This window comes from Pelmatolapia mariae, linkage group LG18 (assembly GCF_036321145.2).
Source record: "Pelmatolapia mariae isolate MD_Pm_ZW linkage group LG18, Pm_UMD_F_2, whole genome shotgun sequence".
NCBI classification, from domain to species: Eukaryota; Metazoa; Chordata; class Actinopteri; order Cichliformes; family Cichlidae; genus Pelmatolapia; species Pelmatolapia mariae.
The window spans coordinates 22,211,605-22,230,496 of record NC_086243.1 but is presented as its reverse complement, the minus strand read 5'-3'; the positions used below and the strand labels follow the sequence as shown (position 1 = coordinate 22,230,496).

General features: G+C 37.9%; 1 protein-coding gene across 1 annotated transcript; it reads left to right on the top strand.

The window, feature by feature from the left end:
- Positions 1-889: 889 nt before the first annotated feature.
- On the top strand, positions 890-18,380 carry LOC134616144 (macrophage mannose receptor 1-like). Its single transcript, XM_065469522.1, has 31 exons — positions 890-953; positions 1,133-1,489; positions 1,727-1,897; positions 2,058-2,213; positions 2,430-2,552; positions 3,016-3,153; positions 3,246-3,428; positions 4,709-4,863; positions 5,034-5,147; positions 5,591-5,706; positions 5,838-5,986; positions 6,073-6,272; positions 7,138-7,231; positions 7,504-7,598; positions 7,758-7,911; positions 8,057-8,095; positions 9,038-9,201; positions 9,287-9,348; positions 9,813-9,913; positions 10,525-10,670; positions 10,767-10,872; positions 11,141-11,265; positions 14,480-14,506; positions 14,608-14,710; positions 14,986-15,218; positions 16,639-16,804; positions 17,076-17,243; positions 17,322-17,441; positions 17,590-17,760; positions 18,000-18,029; positions 18,130-18,380. Exons 1-31 carry the CDS (start codon positions 890-892, stop codon positions 18,378-18,380), a joined length of 4,281 nt encoding a protein of 1,426 aa, XP_065325594.1.
- The last annotated feature ends 512 nt before the right edge of the window (positions 18,381-18,892 follow it).

Sequence of the window (18,892 nt, the reverse complement as noted above, 5' to 3'; positions counted from 1 at the left end):
TGGGCTGTGAGATAGTCATAGAAGACACTGGCACTTAACGTCATTTAGAGTTATAACTTTCTAAATAATTGCACAAGTTTGCATTGCAACAAAATGTAACAGTCAGCAAAATGAAAGCTTAATTTTTGCAATTAATACCCAATGCTTGCAGTTATCAGTGATTGCTACGAATCATGTTTGGCTGTGCTTAAATCACAATTTGAGTCCTTGCATCTTTCTAACACAACTGATGAAGCACTCCAGTGACAAAAACCTATCCTAGATTGATGTTGATATCTACCCTGATGACTACATGACAAAGTATTCTGTATTTTTATTGTGTTTTTCAGGGAAAATACTGTACACCACAACTTTATGTTGAGTTTGTATCTATCATGGTTAGAGCGCTCACTTAAATTTATTTATAAAGTGAAGTCCATCCATCCATCCATTCATTCGCTTCTGCTTATCCTTTTCAGGGTTGCGGGGGGCGCTGGAGCCTATCTCGGCCTATCGCGATTATGGAACAAAGAATTTCCGAATCATTCAAGTGGATGAATCTAATATTTAGAACTGGCAAGGGCTTATTGTTCCTGACTGCGCTCCATATGACAAAGGAGCATTGAGATATAAAGTGAAATTTTAACTTTAATTGATATTTTACTTTTACTATTTCAACCAAAGAGTTTCAAGGTTATTTATCTTCACTGTTTGCTCAGTTGTCCTCAGTTGTGCAAAATTCACAGAAACCCTCCCCTCCCTTTTCTTGTGCAACATCACCCATCATGATGAGGCAAGACAGGATGATATAAAGAGTCATGGTCGACAATCAATCAAAATCATCATATGTTTCAGTTCTGTGTAAGTAGCTTATATGAAAATATATGACATAGGAATGGGAATACTAACAATGAGGATAACTTTTACAGTGTTTGTGCTTCTCATCCAAACATTTTTCTGTTTAGCTTCAAATGGTACAGTAGTCCAACTATTAATTTTATTTTTTTTTACTCTTTTACAAAGCATAATTAATGTCCTGCCTGTCTGTACTATATGTAAGATTATGCCCTCTATTTCTCTATAATCCTCTATAACTTATTCTTTGTTTTTTACATCACTAACAGTACTGTTTTTCAATATTTTTTCTCTACAGATTCCCAATTTCAACTAATTAACAGGGGCACTGGTTTTTGTTTGGTAAAATTAAATAACTTCTGTTTTTCCATGCGCTGGACATCTGGGGATCGACTTTTGGTTCAGTATAAGAACAAGTGCCTGGGTAATCAGGGGAAAACTGTGGGCAGTGAAGTAAACCTCTATGACTGTGATGAAACCAGTGAGCTCCAAAAGTGGGAATGCAAGAATGAAACTGTGATCGCTCTCAAAGGCCAAGAACTTTACATTGACCTCACTGCTGATAACTCGGCCGTGCTCTCAAATAAAGTCGGATCCAGTAGCCATCTTACAATTTCTGGGACTTCCAGTGGTGCTTGCACAAGAACATATACAGGTAACTGAAATAATAATACAAAAAAAAAAACATTGTAAAGTAAATCATGATTACTTTTATGGAAATAATAGTAGTGGCATAGTAAATTTGAAGATTTTCATATTTAGTTCCAAAATAGTTGTAATGCAAAGATAGTGTGTCAAATGATTAGAAGATGATAAAAGTATCATTTTGCTTAAGCTATTCAAGCTATTCTTTGTTCTTTTCTTATACGTTTTCCTTATTTTGGTCCTTCAGAACTTTACACCATTGAAGGAAATGCAGCTGGAAGGCCGTGCATGTTTCCTTTCTTCTACAAAAGCAATTGGTACTCGGAGTGCACTCCATTTGACGATGCAGGGAACCGTAAATGGTGTGCAGTTGAAACAAAATATGATCATGAACTCTGGGGTTACTGCCCAACTAACTGTAAGTACACAACAAATTCTAATACAGGTTTTCAGAATAATAATCTACTGTACAAGCAGAACCACCCAAACTTTACATTTGTGTGAAATGTTGAGAAACACCATGTTAACATACAAGTTCAGTGCAATACTATAATACTTTGACTGTTTTTGTGTCACAGCCAAAGAAACCTGGAACAAAGACCCCACAACAGGAGCATCTTATCAGCTCAACACACAGTCAGCGCTGACCTGGGGTCAGGCTGACGCCAGCTGCAAACAGCAGGGTGCCTCCCTGCTCAGTATCAGCAATCCTCACGAGCAAGCTTATGTTTCAGGTAAGGTGACAAATCTCCACAGTACACTGAATGTATTTAAAACAAAATGATTAATTTAAGCTGAGAGGGTTTAAAAATAACTAAAACTTGAAACATTCAAGTTGTTGTGGTCTGTAGACTGTAGACACTGCTCCAGCTGATGATTATGTTTTGAGTATTACACTTGGTAACTTTTTGTTTTCTCTGTCTCTTTTCTCTGTTAAACTTTACTGACAGCACTATTAGGGGCAAATAGGGGGCAGGAGTACAAGCTCTGGGTTGGACTGATCTTCCAGGATTTAGATTATGTGTGGAAGTGGTCTAATGGGAATCCTTATGCATATCTGAATTGGGACTCAGGTAAGTTTTCTTTCAAGTTTCAGGAGCTTGTGTTACCATTCTGATGATAATTTACGTTACTGTTGTTAAATTACCTCAGCAGGTCATCTTGATCATGTTTGGCATCTGTTTTCTTTATATAAGAAATGTTATCTGTCAGCAAGCAAATAATTTTTTTCCCTATTTCTTATAAATTTCTTCCACATGGGTGTGCCAGTCACACTGCTGATATAGCAATAATCAGAGAATTTGCTGTTGGTCAGCAATTTCAACAACCGCTAAATTATTGTGGTGATGTTGTGTGTCACATAGCCTTGTCACTCTTGGGTAGAAATCACAGGCTTCTACGTCATTTCCACTAAAACTAAAATGCTTATACACAATACACACCGTGCTTCTAAATATCTTGAGAATCGTGTGAATGGAAAGTTGCCGAGTCTCATCTCATAAGTGACAAGTATCATTTACCATCACTGTACTTTAGGACATCCAGTTTCTAATCCAGGATATAAGTGTGGAATTATTGATGGCGCTGTTCAGTACTCTTGGCAAAGTTCAAAATGCAACAAGAAACTGGGATACATCTGCTACAGTGAAGGACCTTTGGCTGCACCTACTGAAGGTATAGAAAAAATCCCTTATTTTGTCTTCTCTTTAAACAACTTGATTGACTCTATTTCTTTGATCTTCTTCTTTTGTTCTTATGCTTCATAGCGGCCGAGAGCGGATTCTGTACAGCACCCTGGATCCCCTACAATGGCCACTGCTTTTACCTTTATCGTAATGAAACAAAAAAATGGTCTGATGCTCAGAAAGTTTGCCGTAAAGAAGGAGGAGACCTAGTAAGCATTCGTAATGTGGAGGACCAAAGCTTCATCATCTCTCAACTTGGATATGGTATGGCAATAAAAACTTCTGAGCACCATTTGCATTCCTTTAACATAATCTTCACCCAACACTTTTCATATTTATCTTGTTGGTAATTTCCTGACATATCTGCAATTGCTGGTGACTAACTAAAATATTTTTGAGGCACGATCTAATATGATTGTGTTGGTATGTTCCTGGATCAACAAAAGTTTTTTCCAAGTTGCAAAGCTGTGACATCATAATAATGTTATTTGTCATATACAGTGTTGACCCTAGACAAACATTATTATGTTGGTCTAAGAAAAACACCAACAATTCAGTTTTATTCAATGTATATACCGCAAATCTCAGCAACAGTTACCTCTCTGAACCATAGTCGAGGGGCTTGGAAGCTGAATGATGTGCTTCCCATTCTAAGTTTAAGTTTACTGTAGGAGCCACAAGTAAGCCAGCAGGCTGAGAGCGAAGTGCTCTAATAGGGTGATAAGGTCATTAAGACAAGATGGTGCCAGATTATTCAAGACCTGGTACGTAATGAGAAGGATTTTAAATTCAATGCTGGATTTAACATGATTATATCAGATAGTCCATTTCTGAGAACACATTTAACCTCATAAAATTAAAGTCAAAAGAAAAAAACAAGAAGTCAGGTGATTGAATATTGAAGAAATTTATGCTCATTTATACTTCAGCCCTAAATTCACTTCAATCCACTTTACTGAAAGATGTAAATTCCGCATAAATATGAAGTTAACTGTTAAAGTTCCAGGAAGTGTTCAGCTTGTAATTAAGTCATAAGAAGTTGTCTCTCCTTAATTTTTAAAATGTCTAATTTGAACATCACACTGAAAAGTTAAAACACACTCAAACACAGATATTAATGAATATCTTATTTTATAGCTACACACATAATACAATTGTGAGCAATCTATTCTTGGAAATGTACAGCAGTCCACCACCTTCAAGAAATCCAGGGCTCTCACCACAGCTAACAGTCACTTCAGACCTACCATGCAGACTTCCTCTTTAGAATAATGACCGTTTATTAGTCATTCATTTTGGGAATCTTGCTATTTTGGACACAAAACTACGTTTTTATTTTTGTCACTTCATAAGCATTCAGTCACTTTCTGTTGTCTGATCCCTGTATCGCTGCACATCTCACATATGATGATGAGTCCAGCAATTCTGGCAGACAATTAGCAGCAGTCTAAAACTTAAGTGTAAAAGTAACATCTAAAGAGTAGCAAATGAGCAGAATGTATCAAGAAGATTATACAACAATTAATGTTATTTTCTGTCTGCAGCATCCACTGATGAACTCTGGATTGGACTAAACGATAGGAACAGAGAGAGGCTGTTTGTCTGGAGTGATCATTCTCCTGTGAGTTACACTAGCTGGGACTCTAGGGAACCAACTGTCACCTCTGAACAAGAAGACTGTGTTCTGATCAGAGGGGAGGTAATTATTGATGATTGTGACACGCCAGCTTTTTTCTGTAAAACTATGCAGTTCTGTTAAAGAACACTGGATGCCAGGAAGGTCCATTATTATCCAGGAAAATTAGGTCTTTGTTTTATGATATGCACCGTAGCCTGTCTACATACATTTTGTTCTTCTCATTCTTGCAGAATGGAAACTGGGCTGACCGTGTGTGTGACGAGAAACATGGCTTTATCTGCATGAAGACAAGTGACTCTGAAACCTCTGGAGATGAAGTGGTGCTGAACGCAGGCTGCAAAACTGTATGTGAACTTTTTGGATATTTTCCAAAGAATGTCTTCATCTGGTTGGTCTGAATGCACACATTCTGTAATCTGTTTCTGTTTTGTAAAGGCTGTTGTATATTTCAATTGGCATGATGTCTAAATTTAATTTTGTGCCTGTGGTCCATGAAATATCTAGGAAAGCAGCATACACATAAGGTATGATGCCTAATGAAACATTTTATTTGGGTGCTTTTTTGTAGTAAAAACAAAAGAAAGCAGGCTGAATCTCCTGATTAAGAGAACATCTTATGTAGTCATTGCATTTTTAGGAAAAAAAAACATTCCAGTAGAGTAAACAAGTAGTCACACTGATGCAGAGTGATTCTGCATTCTGGTGTTTTACTCCTTGCTATCACAAAAAGACAACATTATACGACAGGCTTAAATAGTTTTCCAACTGTTGTTTCTCTGCAATGCAGGGTTGGAAAAGACATGGATCCTACTGCTACTTTGTAGGGACTGAGACAAAGACGTTTCATGAAGCCAACGATGACTGCAAGAGCTCAAACTCTTACTTAGCTGATGTTTCAACTGGGTAAAATAGTTTTCACAACTTCTGAAATGTTTACTATAAAAAAGGCTCAGGTGTAAAAAAATAAATAAAATAAATGTATATGTAATTTGGCATCAGGCAGCCTCTAATCTGACTTGTGTAAATATTTCCAGGGTGGATAATGCTTTCCTTGTAAGCTTGGTGGGACTGAGGCCAGAGAAACACTTCTGGATAGGTCTCTCAAACCTGAAAAACAGAGAATATTTTATGTGGACCAACAATGCCTATGCAAGATATACTCACTGGAACACTCATATGCCAGGTAATGAAAAATGTGAATCGATATGTAAACTATAGTTAAGAGATGTCTTCACAAATGACAGCTAACAATTTCTTTTATAACACAAGGTCACTTGCAGGGTTGTGTTTCTATGGCAACTGGGCATTCTGCTGGCCTTTGGGATGTGTTACCTTGTACCAATAAGGAAAAATACATCTGCAAACACCTGGCAGAGGGGGAAGCTTTAACCCCTGCTCCACCGAGCACTGCCACACCTAACTGCACAGATGGATGGAGTAAGATGCAATCCAGAGGCGTCTGTTATAAGGTACTGTGGCTGCTACAGCGGTACATGACTTACGTACTCTGCAGTCACTATTTTTCACAAGCCCTTTACAAACAGTAGAGTTACCAAGAGCAGCAGTCTAGTAGCACTATAAACAAGTAAGTTTACCCTGAGCTCCTCCTGATTCAAGGCAGTAGCAGAGGACCAATATTAACTAGTTTTGTTAAAAGAATAAACGGGTAAAGACATGTCCGATGTTATTTTACTCAGAAAAATTATCGAAACCAGAAAGCGTTGTGCTGCTATAAGCCCCAAAAAACTAAACAAATAAAGAAAAACCTCACAACCTTGTGATCAGTTTTATGTAGGAAAGATTTCATTCCAACCAAACTACACTTGCCATTTGCATCATTTGTGCAAAAGAAAGTGTGCATTGACACATGACAAGAGGCTTCTACTTGTGATAACGTCCCAGAATGTAAATATAGATGGTATTCCTCTTAGCTTAGCTGTAATATCACCGTTTGGATTGCAGAGCTAACTTCAAACCTGGCCAAAAAAAAAACAAAAACAAAAAAACACTGACTAAGCAGAGGAAAAACATGTTAATATTGTTTTGAGTGTGTGTCCCATCAATTTCATAAAATCTGTGACAGTTGTGACTTTTTGCTAACAACTTGACTTTCCTTTTATTAGTGATTTCTGATCATTTCTGCCCAAGGGTTTCTGTCACTTCCCATCACATAATCCTTTCTGTTGTAGAAGGATATGATTATTCTATTGATCTTATTCATAATAAGGATGACATAAAAACAGAAATGACTGCCCAAGTTTAGCATGTAGTTCTAAATGTACAAATATTACCAAAGCTTTAGATCACAATTCAGTTTCTTATGTTTTGTTTAAGATCTTTCCAGAGGCTTTAGAAAAGACAAAGACCTGGTACGAGGCTAGAGATTACTGCAGAGCCATTGGAGGAGACCTAGTCAGCATTCACAGCGGTGCTGATTTACTGCTGAGGCAATTTTCATGGTATGGTGTTATCTGGTCTACAATCAGAGCTACATAAGATAAAAATCTTTCGTAAAGTACACCTCCAGTCTAAGTCACACATTAGTGGCAGTCATAGATTCTTATCATTCTCAAGCAATGAGTTGTGTATAAGCATAATCACTGATAGAAGGAAACATGCTTTTGCAAAATATTTATACAAAATAACTAAATAAAAGGTATTTGAGAAAGAAAAAGAAATTGCACAAGTATAAACATTTAGAACATACATTTGTCCATTATAGGCTTAATCAATACTGGATTGGACTTAGTGCGCCCGACCCAGACACAGGTTATGTATGGAGTGATGGATCCCCGGTGAGTTTACAGTTTTTAACTCTCTACAATGGTTTATGTAGCCAAAATGATGATAATGATCAAGATGATGATTATTAATATTACTGATGTTACAGCTGCTATTACTACTGCTGCAAATACTACTACTACTATTCACAATTATCTTATTTTTGTATAAAGGTAAACTTTCAAGAGTGGAGTGATGGAGAGCCAAACAATAAAAATAACGCTGAATCATGTGCTCAAATGGAACACTATTATTGGGAGAAAACTTTGTTTTGGAGTGATGTGCACTGTGAGAAGTACAATAGCTGGATTTGTCAGATCCACGCAGGTACAGCATGGTCACAGTTATTAAATTCTTTTGTAACATTTTTTTTGGACCAGAAGATTATTGTTGTCTGGCTCATGTATTCTCACAATGTCAATTAAGGTGGTCACTAGTAACTCAACACTACTCTGTTTATATTCCTTTACAGGAGTCACCCCAAAGCCGGCTCCAGACCCTGTCACCCCTGGTAAGTGCACCAGTGCGTTGAGGAATTTGACCACACTGCCAGACAGCATCTTTACATGACTGTTGACTTTCTATTGGGATTACCAGGCTGAGACCATTATGTATACCATGCTGACAGGGAAACTGATGTCTCATGGATTCTGATTTTCTGCGCGGCAAATACATGAAAATAGTATAATATAATTAATAAATGGCCTGTATTTGTATAGCGCTTTACATTAGTCCCTAAGGACCCCAAAGCGCTTTACACAACCAGTCATCCACCCATTCACACACACATTCACACACTGGTGATGGCAAGCTACATTGTAGCCACAGCCACCCTGGGGCGCACTGACAGAGGCGAGGCTGCCGGACACTGGCGCCACCGGGCCCTCTGACCACCACCAGTAGGCAACGGGTGAAGTGTCTTGCCCAAGGACACAACGACCGAGACTGTCCAAGCTGGGGCTCAAACCGGCAACCTTCCGATTACAAGGCGAAATCCCAACTCTTGAGCCATGATCGCCCCATATAATAATAATAGGCTAAAAAGTATTTTTGCGTTTTGTTTTGTTTTGACCACTAAGCTGTTAAAGGCTGATGGGGTATTGCTGTGACCCCCACTGGGCAGGCAGATGGGATGGATGGGTGTCATGTTTGTGAATGCGATAACTTGAGAAAACACTTATGTAGGATTTTGAAATTGATACCATAGCTGTGTCTGCTAGGACACATGTACAATGAATATATGAATGTATATGAACTCATATGAAAGGCGTTTTTTATGTAATCCAACAACAAATTCAAAATATAAAATAGAACCTAGACTTGCTCTTCTGAAATCATTTACAGTAGTTTCCAAAGACGTTTTTATAACGTTTTCTTTGAAATCTTTGAAAAAGAGGGTCATATTATTTGCACATTTACTGAAATAGATTGCGCATCTCTTATCTATTCTCAGAGTATAACACGACCTCTGATGGGTGGCTAGAATGGAATGGGGCTCAGTATTACATTAACAAAAAGGCGATGGCCATGGAGGACGCTCGTACCTTCTGCAAACAGAGGCATGGTGACCTGGTATCTATCAACAGTGAAGAAGAAAGGATATTTTTATGGAAACAGGTGAGCAATGTAAAAGATTTACCAAGGCAACGGGTAATTAAGGTATAATTGCATAGTTTTACTATGTATCCATGTTTTTGTGCAGATTTCAACAGGTTATCTGAGTTCTTGGATTGGCCTATCTGTAGATCTTGATGGAACATTTCAGTGAGTATGAATTTAGTGACAAAAATGTAAATGCAACACAATTAACTTATATTTATGTAACAGCAAGTTAAAAATAGAGAGTACTTAGTGCAAGGCAGCATGTCAGATAAGTATACCAGTTTTAATTTCAGTCAGTCATATCTCGAGTGTTTGATTTAAAATCGACTGTTCTGATACACAAAGGGGGAAATTAAATGTGTCTTATTGTCCAAATACTTTAAGATCTAACTGCAAATGCAGATCTATTTGCATTTCTATTTGCGAAGAATTTCTATTTGTTTCCTGTTTGCAATCTTTCCCACCAACTTTATTCAGTTATTACAGCTAAAAACAACAAAAGTGTGACCAAAAAGAAGACGGATAAGAGTATCTTTAACGAATCCAGTATGCCACTGTCTTGGTAATATTGTCACAAATCTTTTACAGATATATTTAAACAAATTTATTTTCTGTGTTACATTAAGGTGGATGGATGGTTCTCAGTTGTTGTTTCAAAGTTGGCAGGAAAATCAACCTGACTTCAAGAACTTTGATGAGAACTGTGCTTTCATGGCATATCACAATGGTGAGTGTACCGAAATATGACTCAGTTTCACTGAAATACATACACAGAACAAGTGGTATCACCCAGAGATAGCACTCAGGCGATCCTGTCACAACTAGCCCTTCAGTTTTAATGGCACCCTAGTTTTATGACAGTAATACGTATCCTTCACACCCCATACACACATATAAAACAACAGCAAAAGTACAGACATTCTTTACTGAAGCAGAAGTAGAAATACTACTATTAGAAAATATACATTGAGCTGAAGTAACCATTCAACTTCGTACTTAAGTAAAAGTTAAAAAAAAAAAGTGAAATGTAGTCACAGTCACACACTGTATTACTTTAAATCCATCACAGCAGCTGGACTCGCAGGGACGAAATAATAATTTGACCCATATGCGTTAAAGCAATAGTAACGAGCCTGTTTTGAAAATGTAAGAAGTAGAATACAGATATTTGTTTAAAAATGTAGGGAGTGAAAGTAAAAAGTATGTAGAAAACAACTACTCAAGAGGACATGTTACAAAAAATAAAATGAGTGTGTGATATCAAAATTGATTGAAGATTTTTAATTATTCATTCAAGTTGATAATGTTATTAATTTAATATGCTGACCTGGCCTGCAGGATTCTGGCATGACTCCAGCTGTGGGCTTGAGTATGCGTCCATTTGTAAGCGCAGCAGCTCAACACCTGCAAACACCACCGCCGCAGTGCCTACAGTGCCTCCAAAAGGTGGATGTCCACCCCCCTGGAAAAAATTTAACTCTAAGGTCAGATGTCTTTTCATGTCTTTTAATCTTTCTGTTATTTACTATGTTCTTAGTGGTTGGAACACTATATTGATCTTTTTCATTTTTCAATTTTAGTGTTACAGCATCATTGACAATCAGAATTTAACATGGCATGATGCAAGGGAAAAATGCAAACAAAAGGGTGGAAACTTGGTGTCTATTACTTCAAGAGACGTGGAAGGTTTGTTTCATTTTCTTTTCACTTAAAAAAGTATTTTGATTTTGTTACCTATGATACTACAGCGACAGCTCACAAAGCCAACAACTCTGTTTTAAACAAGCTATATTTTGCCATCCTTCAAACATTCATCTATTCCCAATACCTAAAGTTACCACTGAATTTCTGTTGGTGTGCAGTTTTGGCATAGCCACAAGTTAGAGCTGATACCATGGTGCACTTTTATTTGCAAGAAAATATCTTAACCATAAATCTTTGTCTACATTTTCAGTGTTTTTACTGTCTCAAATGGCTGATGCACCTACTACAGACTTGTGGATTGGTTTATTTCAGTCACAGTGGAGAACTTACTGGACTGATGGACAACCAAAGTCATACATCAATTTGGGTAATGATGTAAGTGGGAAAATAATAATCTGTTCTCAGTGAGTAAAAAAAAATCATGCTGGAAATCTGTAGCTATATAGACTGGTTAATGTGTCAGGAACGAACAGATGTCACCTTGCTTGACAAAAATGAAAATGGTCAACCTACAGAGTGGCCGAATTCAAAGATTCCCTGAAAATCAAAGTCAAAAAATGAGACAGCAGGCCAGTCCATTTTGTTGAACTTTTACTGCAACAACTGGAAATGGTACTCAATTAAATTAAATTAAATTTTATTTAAGTAGTACAAAATCACAACAACAGTTGCCTACAGGTATTTTATACTGTAAGGTCAAGACTACAATAATACAAAGAAAAGAAAAAAAAACAAGAAAAAAAACAGAGAAAATCCAACAATTATACGAGAGAAAAGTGTTCTAATGATACAGTACTATAGGTCTGACCTCAGGAATTCACATGACAAGGTGGGGCCAGATTTCACAATGAGCTCACCCGAAACCCTGGCTGATTAGGTCCCACACCCGCTTTCACACCTTGGCTCATGTGATTAGAGGATCACCAGGGGGTCCTTTGTCCCTCTTTGGGGGGACACTCCCACTGGGTTTAAATCTGGGACTCTCGGCCATTTGACCTTAGAACTGAAGAAGCTTCTCGGATGAGAGGTGAAACGTCTTCAAGCAACTTAAAGAAGTCCAGACGCTTTTCTTCGCAAACTCCTTTGAGTACTATAGGTCATTAAGATAAGATGGGGGCCCATTATTTAAGACCTTGTATGTGATGAGAAAGATTTTAAATTCAATTCTGGATTTAGAAGGGAACCAGTGAAGAGAAGCAAATATAAAAGAAATATGCTTACTCTTTGTAGTCCCTGTCAGTATTCACGCTTCAGCATTTTGGACCAACTGAAGGCTTTTCAGGGAGTTTTTAGGAGATCCTGACAATAAAAAACTACAGTAGTCAAGCCTAGGAGTAATAAATGCATGAACTAGTTTTTCAGCGTCATTCTGAGACAGAATATTTCTACTTTTAGAGATATTGGGCAAATACAAGAAAGCAGTCTTACATATCTGTTTAATATCCTGGTCAAAACAACTCTTAAGATTCATCACAGTGTCTCTGGAGGCCAAGGTAATGCTATCCAGAGTAAGCATGTGGTTAGATACCATATTTCTAATATTTTTAGGGCAGAACACAATAATCTCAGTTTTATTGAAATTTAGAAGCAGAAAATTAGGGATCATCCAGATCTTTGTGTCTTTAAGGCATACAGCAAGATAAGTTTAACTAATTGGTGTGTGTGATCTGGCTTCATGGATAGATTACACTTGTCTAAGTGAGAAATGTAACAGAATCAGTTCTAGCATGGAACCCTGTGGAACACCATAATTAACCATAAGTGTGTAAGGAGGACTCAATATACATGAGCAAATTGGAGTCTATTAGATAGATAGGATTCAAACCACTGCAGTGCAGTACATTTAATAGCTACATCATGCTCTAATCACCTAATAAGCTATTATGGCCAAGTATCAACCAGTATCACACTAAGATCTAGGTGGACAAGTACAGAGATGACTCAGTAGTTTGTATGGCCCCCGCATGTTTGTATACATGCTTGATGACATTGGGGCATGTTTCTAATGACACGACTGATAGTGTTTCGGGTGTCTCCTCCCAGATTTGGGACATCAGAACATTAAGTGAGTAAAAAACACCCTAAATGCATTTAGAATATATTTAGAACTACAAATTAAATTCTTTTAGCAATTATTGCTTTTTTTTGTCACAATTCCAGCCCACCTGCTTTATCTGGGCTTGGAACAGGCAAAAGTGACCCAAAATAGGCACTCTGGCGGAGTTACTTTGTGTGTGTGTGTGTGTGCGTGTGTGTGTGTGTTTTTAAGTAGTTTTAAACCTTGTGATCCACAAAAACTAAAAGTAAAAGAAGAACTGACTGCATTACAGTCAGGGCTGGAGCAGCGGCTTCTCTCATGTGCAATTCATTGCAGTTTGGACGCGTAGGGGTTAACATCTGCTCTGACACCAGCTGGGGGACACTGCTGTGTGAGGACGATCTGCCGCCTGTGAGCGCTTTAGCACGGGCGAGGTGCCCATGGCAGCACCCGCTGCTTGTTGAGAGTAAGAGCGATACGTGCTTTCATGTCACAAAGTGGTTTTTCCTAAAAACACCAGCAAAAGTCGGCAGATTTGTCACTAGTCGCTTTTTAGAAAAGAGGGTTTGAAAACTCGCTAAATATATCGCCAAAGTCGCCAAGTTGGCAACACTGGTGCCATTGCCAAACCTGTAAAAGTCTTTGCATCCTCCCATCGATATGCCTCCCCAGACTATCACTGAGCCACAACCAAACCAGTCATGCTGAACGATTTAACATTATGGTATTCTATGGCAAATACCAATCAAATTCAATGAAGTTGGACAGTGAGAACAGGCCACCCTACATGATGTAGTGATCTCAGGCTACTCTTAGAAATTCTGCTTCTGATTGTTTGGTCAAAGACATTTACACCAGGGCCCTGCTGGAGATGACTTGCTGGGCTCTGACAGTGCTCATCCTGTTCCTCCTTCAACAAAGGAGCAGATACTGGTCCTGCTGTTGAGTTAAAGACCTTCTACAGGCCTGTCCAGCTCTTCCAGAGTAACTTCCTGTCTCCTGGAATCTCTTCTATGCTCTTGAGACTGTGCTGGAAGACACAGCAAACCTTCTGGCAATGGTACATATTGATGTGCAATTCTGGAGGAGTTGGATTATCTGTGCAACCTCTGTAGGGTCCAGGTATGGCCTCATGCTACCAGCAGTGACACTAACTCTAGCCAAAGGCCAAACTAGTGAAGAAACACTCGGAAAAGAGGAGCAGGGGAAAAATGTCAGTGTCCTCCACGTGTAAAACCATTCCTGTTTTGGAGGTTGTCTCACTTTTGCCCCTCTACTGCACCTGTTGATAATTTCATTAACCACAAAGTTGCTGACACTGATTGACAACCTGTTCTGCTAATTAAATGATCAGTATCCCAGAACTTTAGCTGACTCTATGCTATACTTTGGTTAAAAAGTGTTCCATTAATTTTTTGAGCAGTGTACTTGCACCATGTAGATACAGTCTATATTAGCTATTGTGAAGGGTCAGATAAATGGAAATAATCTAGAACTGTATATTTTTGTATTTTTGTACAAATAATTAAAATCTTTGTGTTTACATTGCAGCGTTGGTATTGGTATTATAATCAAAAGGTAAGTAGATTTTAAAGATCCAAGAATGCCCTGTGTTCCCTGACAGTTCCCTGTGTCATCAAGTATCGTTATTCTCTGTTGACCCAACTGTGTTTCCACAGAAAAACTGTTTTGTGATCAATACCAAGCCTTTGGTTGGTATTGGGAAATGGATTCAAAAGTCATGCAATGACACCAATGGATTTATCTGTCATCGAAATCTTGGTGAGTCCATTTCTACCCCCAGGCCTGTTGCCACCCAACTTCAGCTGCAGCTACATCAGACTCTCTCTAGCTTTTCTAAAACAACAAAGAATTTGCTTTGACTTTTCATTCCTATAATTAATATCTACATCTATAAATAATATATAATAATAATAATATATATGATCAAGGGTATGATTCAGAATTGGAAATAGCTATAATAACTTTTTAAGAATGATTCAGAGGGTTTTATTATGTAAAAAAAATAAAATTGTTTCTGTTCTCATCCTAAACAGACGCATCTCAACCAGATTCTCCAGAACCAACAATTTCTACTAACTACATGAAAATACTCAATGACTCAATTAAGGTTGTTCCTCAACAAATGAATTGGGATAAAGCTGCAGAGTACTGTAAAAATGACGATTCCCTCCTAGCTAGCCTGAGGAATGAGTGGACACAAGCTTATGTTGAGCTCCTGGCGCTGAATCTCAAGGCTCCTCTATGGTTTGGATTACACAAAGCGCAGGTAAACTTTCGAAAACATATAAAAAGTTCATAACTCAATAATAGGGCCAACCACTTTGAAACTTCTGACTGCAAATTCAATCAAAAATCTACTTATGGGCACAATAAATTGTTTCAACAAAGATTTTATCTAACGAAATAATCTGTAATTATGAAAATGAAATCTTTGTTGATGGATAAATATACTGGCCTAGTTATTTATCCAATCATTTGTTTATTTGTGAACTGAGATTATCATCCATCCATTTCAGTTAAATCTAGCTATCCCTTTTCATAATAAATCTGCCAGCGCCACGTAAACACATTTGAAGTTGCTGTGTGTTTACATTCTGTACTCTCAATCATGGCTGACATGACTGATTGTTATAAAGCACTTGCTAACTTGACTACAAAGATGCCAATAAATGTGATATAAAGAAGCAGTTGCACATTATGCTGCATTAAAAATAAACACTTTTAAATGCAGCATTCATTAAATAAGCATTGTGGCAAGTTTCACTGTTTTACTAAAGTGCCTACCTTACCCAGGGCATGATCAGTGCAGCCTCCCTACTCCAGCAGGGAGATGATCTGTGTGAGGAAGGCGTATTGAGCAGCAGCACCTCTTATGTAAAATCTTAAACCGTTACTTAAAACTCCATCATTTTACCCAGCTCCGGCTGTCTTAGCTAAAGGAGCAGATACTGGTCCTGCTGATGAGTTAAGGGCCTTCTACAGACCTGTCCAGCTCTTCCATAGTAACTGTCTCCTGGAATCTCTTCTATGCTCTTGAGACTGTGCTGGGAGACACAGTAAACCTTCTGGCAATGGTACATTTTGATTTGCCTACCTGTTTTTTAAGCAGTATAGATTATCATGTTAGTTTGAGTCAGCTCCGTTCAACTGTTATATCCTCTGTGCAGCTATGCTTACTAAGGCAAATATTCCTAAAAGCCGAATAATATCGGTAACTGCATGTATGTGAAAGTGTCTTAGTCATCAGGTCACTAAGAAGCCTTCTAAGTGTTCTAAGAAGCCTGGAAAGAAAAGTGTCTGGACTTCTTTAAGTTACTTGATGACTTTTATTCTCTCATCTGAGAAGCTTCTTTCATTCTAAGAGCAACGGGTGGAGAGTCACAGATTTTTAAGCCCTATTAGGAGCGTCCCTAAGAGGGTCGTGGACCACTATTGATTCTCTGCCTAATCACATGAGCCAAGAGGTGAATACAGGTGTGGGTCACAATCAGCCAAGGTTTCAGGTGAACCCATTGTTAGATCTTGCACCACCCTATCGTGAGTTACTCAGATCAAATGACCCAAGATGTGAGAGGGCGTTAAGGCGTGTGGGAAGGGATCTCAAAACTGGATTACAGATGAGAGGGTTCCTATGGTTCTGCTAGTTGTCTTGATTGGTAACTGCTGTCTCATTAATCTTCTTTCAGATCAATGGTTCTTTCAGATATGTTGATGGATGGCATTTAACATTCAGTCGATGGGGTAAAAATGAACCAAGCAAAGACCGAAGTTGTGTATACATGGATGTGGATGGAAAATGGAAAACCGCTCACTGTAATGAGTCACTAAGGAGTGTTTGCATGAAGTCTACAGGTACAACCAAACACTGGCTAATAGTAACCCTGTAATGACTGACATGTCTGTTTCATTTATACTTGAATCGCTGCTGAGAAGCGTAAATTACAGATCACAGGTACTGATGTCCGTAAAATTTTTCTCACACACACACACACACACACACACACACACACACACACACACACACACACACACACACACACACGTTCGTTGTCAAAAAAGTACATTTCAAAGTTTTAAAAGATGTAATTCATTGATCTCATTGACATCACTGTCTCATTCACAGATGTGCTGCCAACAGAGTCAACTCTTTTTCCAGGAGTTTGTCCTCTAGACCCAGAGACAACAATAGAAAACAAGAACTATATCTGGTTACCATTCAGGGGTTATTGTTATATTTTTATCACAGAGCAAAAGCGCTGGCAAGACGCATCTACCAGCTGTGTAGCACATGGTAGGCAATTTATCTGAAAGATATCTGTATGCAATAAATTGCTGTAGTTTTCATTAACATCTGATTTGTTTTGTTAAGGTGGAATGCTTGCCAGCATTGAAAATTCCTCTGAGCAAAAATTTCTAGAAAGTAACTTGAGAACTTTTCAAGATAGTTACACATCTTTCTGGATTGGCCTGTTTAAAAAACAATACAAAGGTTATTATTTATTTTTTATGGTAAATAATAACAATAATAACAATAGTAACATATTTTTTGATCATTTGTTTTTAACTAAATTTTCAGTTCAAAATAAATAATTTTTTTAAATGATGTACACTGTTTTTATTTGTCTATTTGCCTGCAGAGGAATGGCTCTGGTTGGATAGATCAGTCATTAGTTACACTAACTGGGCTGAAGATCAACCTGTTAATGGCAGCAGATTACCCCGCAGAGGAGAGATTAGTACATCAGATGGGACATGGAAGGATATCAAAATGTGGGTTGAAAGACCTTACATCTGCAAGACACAAAAAGGTAATCTTTATTTATAACAGTGTTTTCTCTTTTTCTTTTCTGCAATGATATGAATCTCTTGTAAGATGTTCACAACAGACATGACACAGTCATATGAATCCAAAAGGAATAACTCTTGTTAACATGTTACAAATGCAAATACCTGTTTACTCCACAGCAATTTACTTTTATCTTTAAATGAAGTAGAGCTACTTTGTGATAAAGTGTCTTATTTGATTGTTCTTCTTTTCCTTTTGTAGTATTGCTACCAAAGCCATCGCCATCATCGAGTAAGTAACACCTCTTTTAACTATTTATCTTACATATTTTATTTCAAATTATTACAAATGATTTTTAGCTGATTACCATCTACTTTTTCACTGTGTACAGAAACTGGATTACCTCATCATCAGCGTGTCTATATAACCACAGCAGTTGTGTTAGTCATTACTGGGATTGCAGTGGTGGCGGTAACTGCTGTCTTCTTCTTCAAGAAATTTGGTCATCAGTTACCCGCCCCTAACACCTTTGATAACCCGCTCTTCTTCAGCAGTAGGGTGTCACAGCCTGAGCAAGCTGACACCAGTATACTAGTAGAGAATGCAGCAGAAGAGAACACTGGAGATTTAATCAGTATGTAATTTAAATATTTTGGGCTCATTTGCATGGCCCGTATGATTTCCTAGTATGTTATGAAAATTTGAGCTGAGGTGGCAGTAAATGGCTAAAAGCATATTTGAAACAACATGGGAGAATCATGTTTAACCAAATATGTATATTATGACTATGAAAATTGATTAAATTTGCTGTATTATGTGAATGTAAATATTTAAAACATTTTTGTATATGGACGGTGGCACAGTTTCTTCACAGTATGAAGGTCCTGAGTTCCATCCTTTCTCCCATAGTCCGAAGACATGCAGTTAGTTGGGTTAGGTTAACTGGTGAATCTAAATTGCCCATTGGTGTGAATGTGAGTTTGAATAGTTGTCTGTGTCTATAGAACCTGTTCTAATACTACCTACTTGGATCAAATCGCTACAACTCGACTCCGATCAACCGGTTTTCCATTACAATCCAGATAAGGTATTACAATCCAGTACTACCTTATGTGTGTGGTTGTCGTCATAACAATGCTGCTGAGTGCGACAAT

What these genes read in the sequence shown, in the direction of transcription:
- LOC134616144 (XM_065469522.1), top strand. Translation starts at nt 890, where the DNA reads ATGAGGATAACTTTTACAGTGTTTGTGCTTCTCATCCAAACATTTTTC. An exon ending in ATTGGTATTATAATCAAAAG is followed by an intron (nt 14,507 to 14,607) that starts GTAAGTAGATTT and finishes GTGTTTCCACAG; the next exon opens with AAAAACTGTTTTGTGATCAA. An exon ending in CATCTGCAAGACACAAAAAG is followed by an intron (nt 17,761 to 17,999) that starts GTAATCTTTATT and finishes TTCCTTTTGTAG; the next exon opens with TATTGCTACCAAAGCCATCG.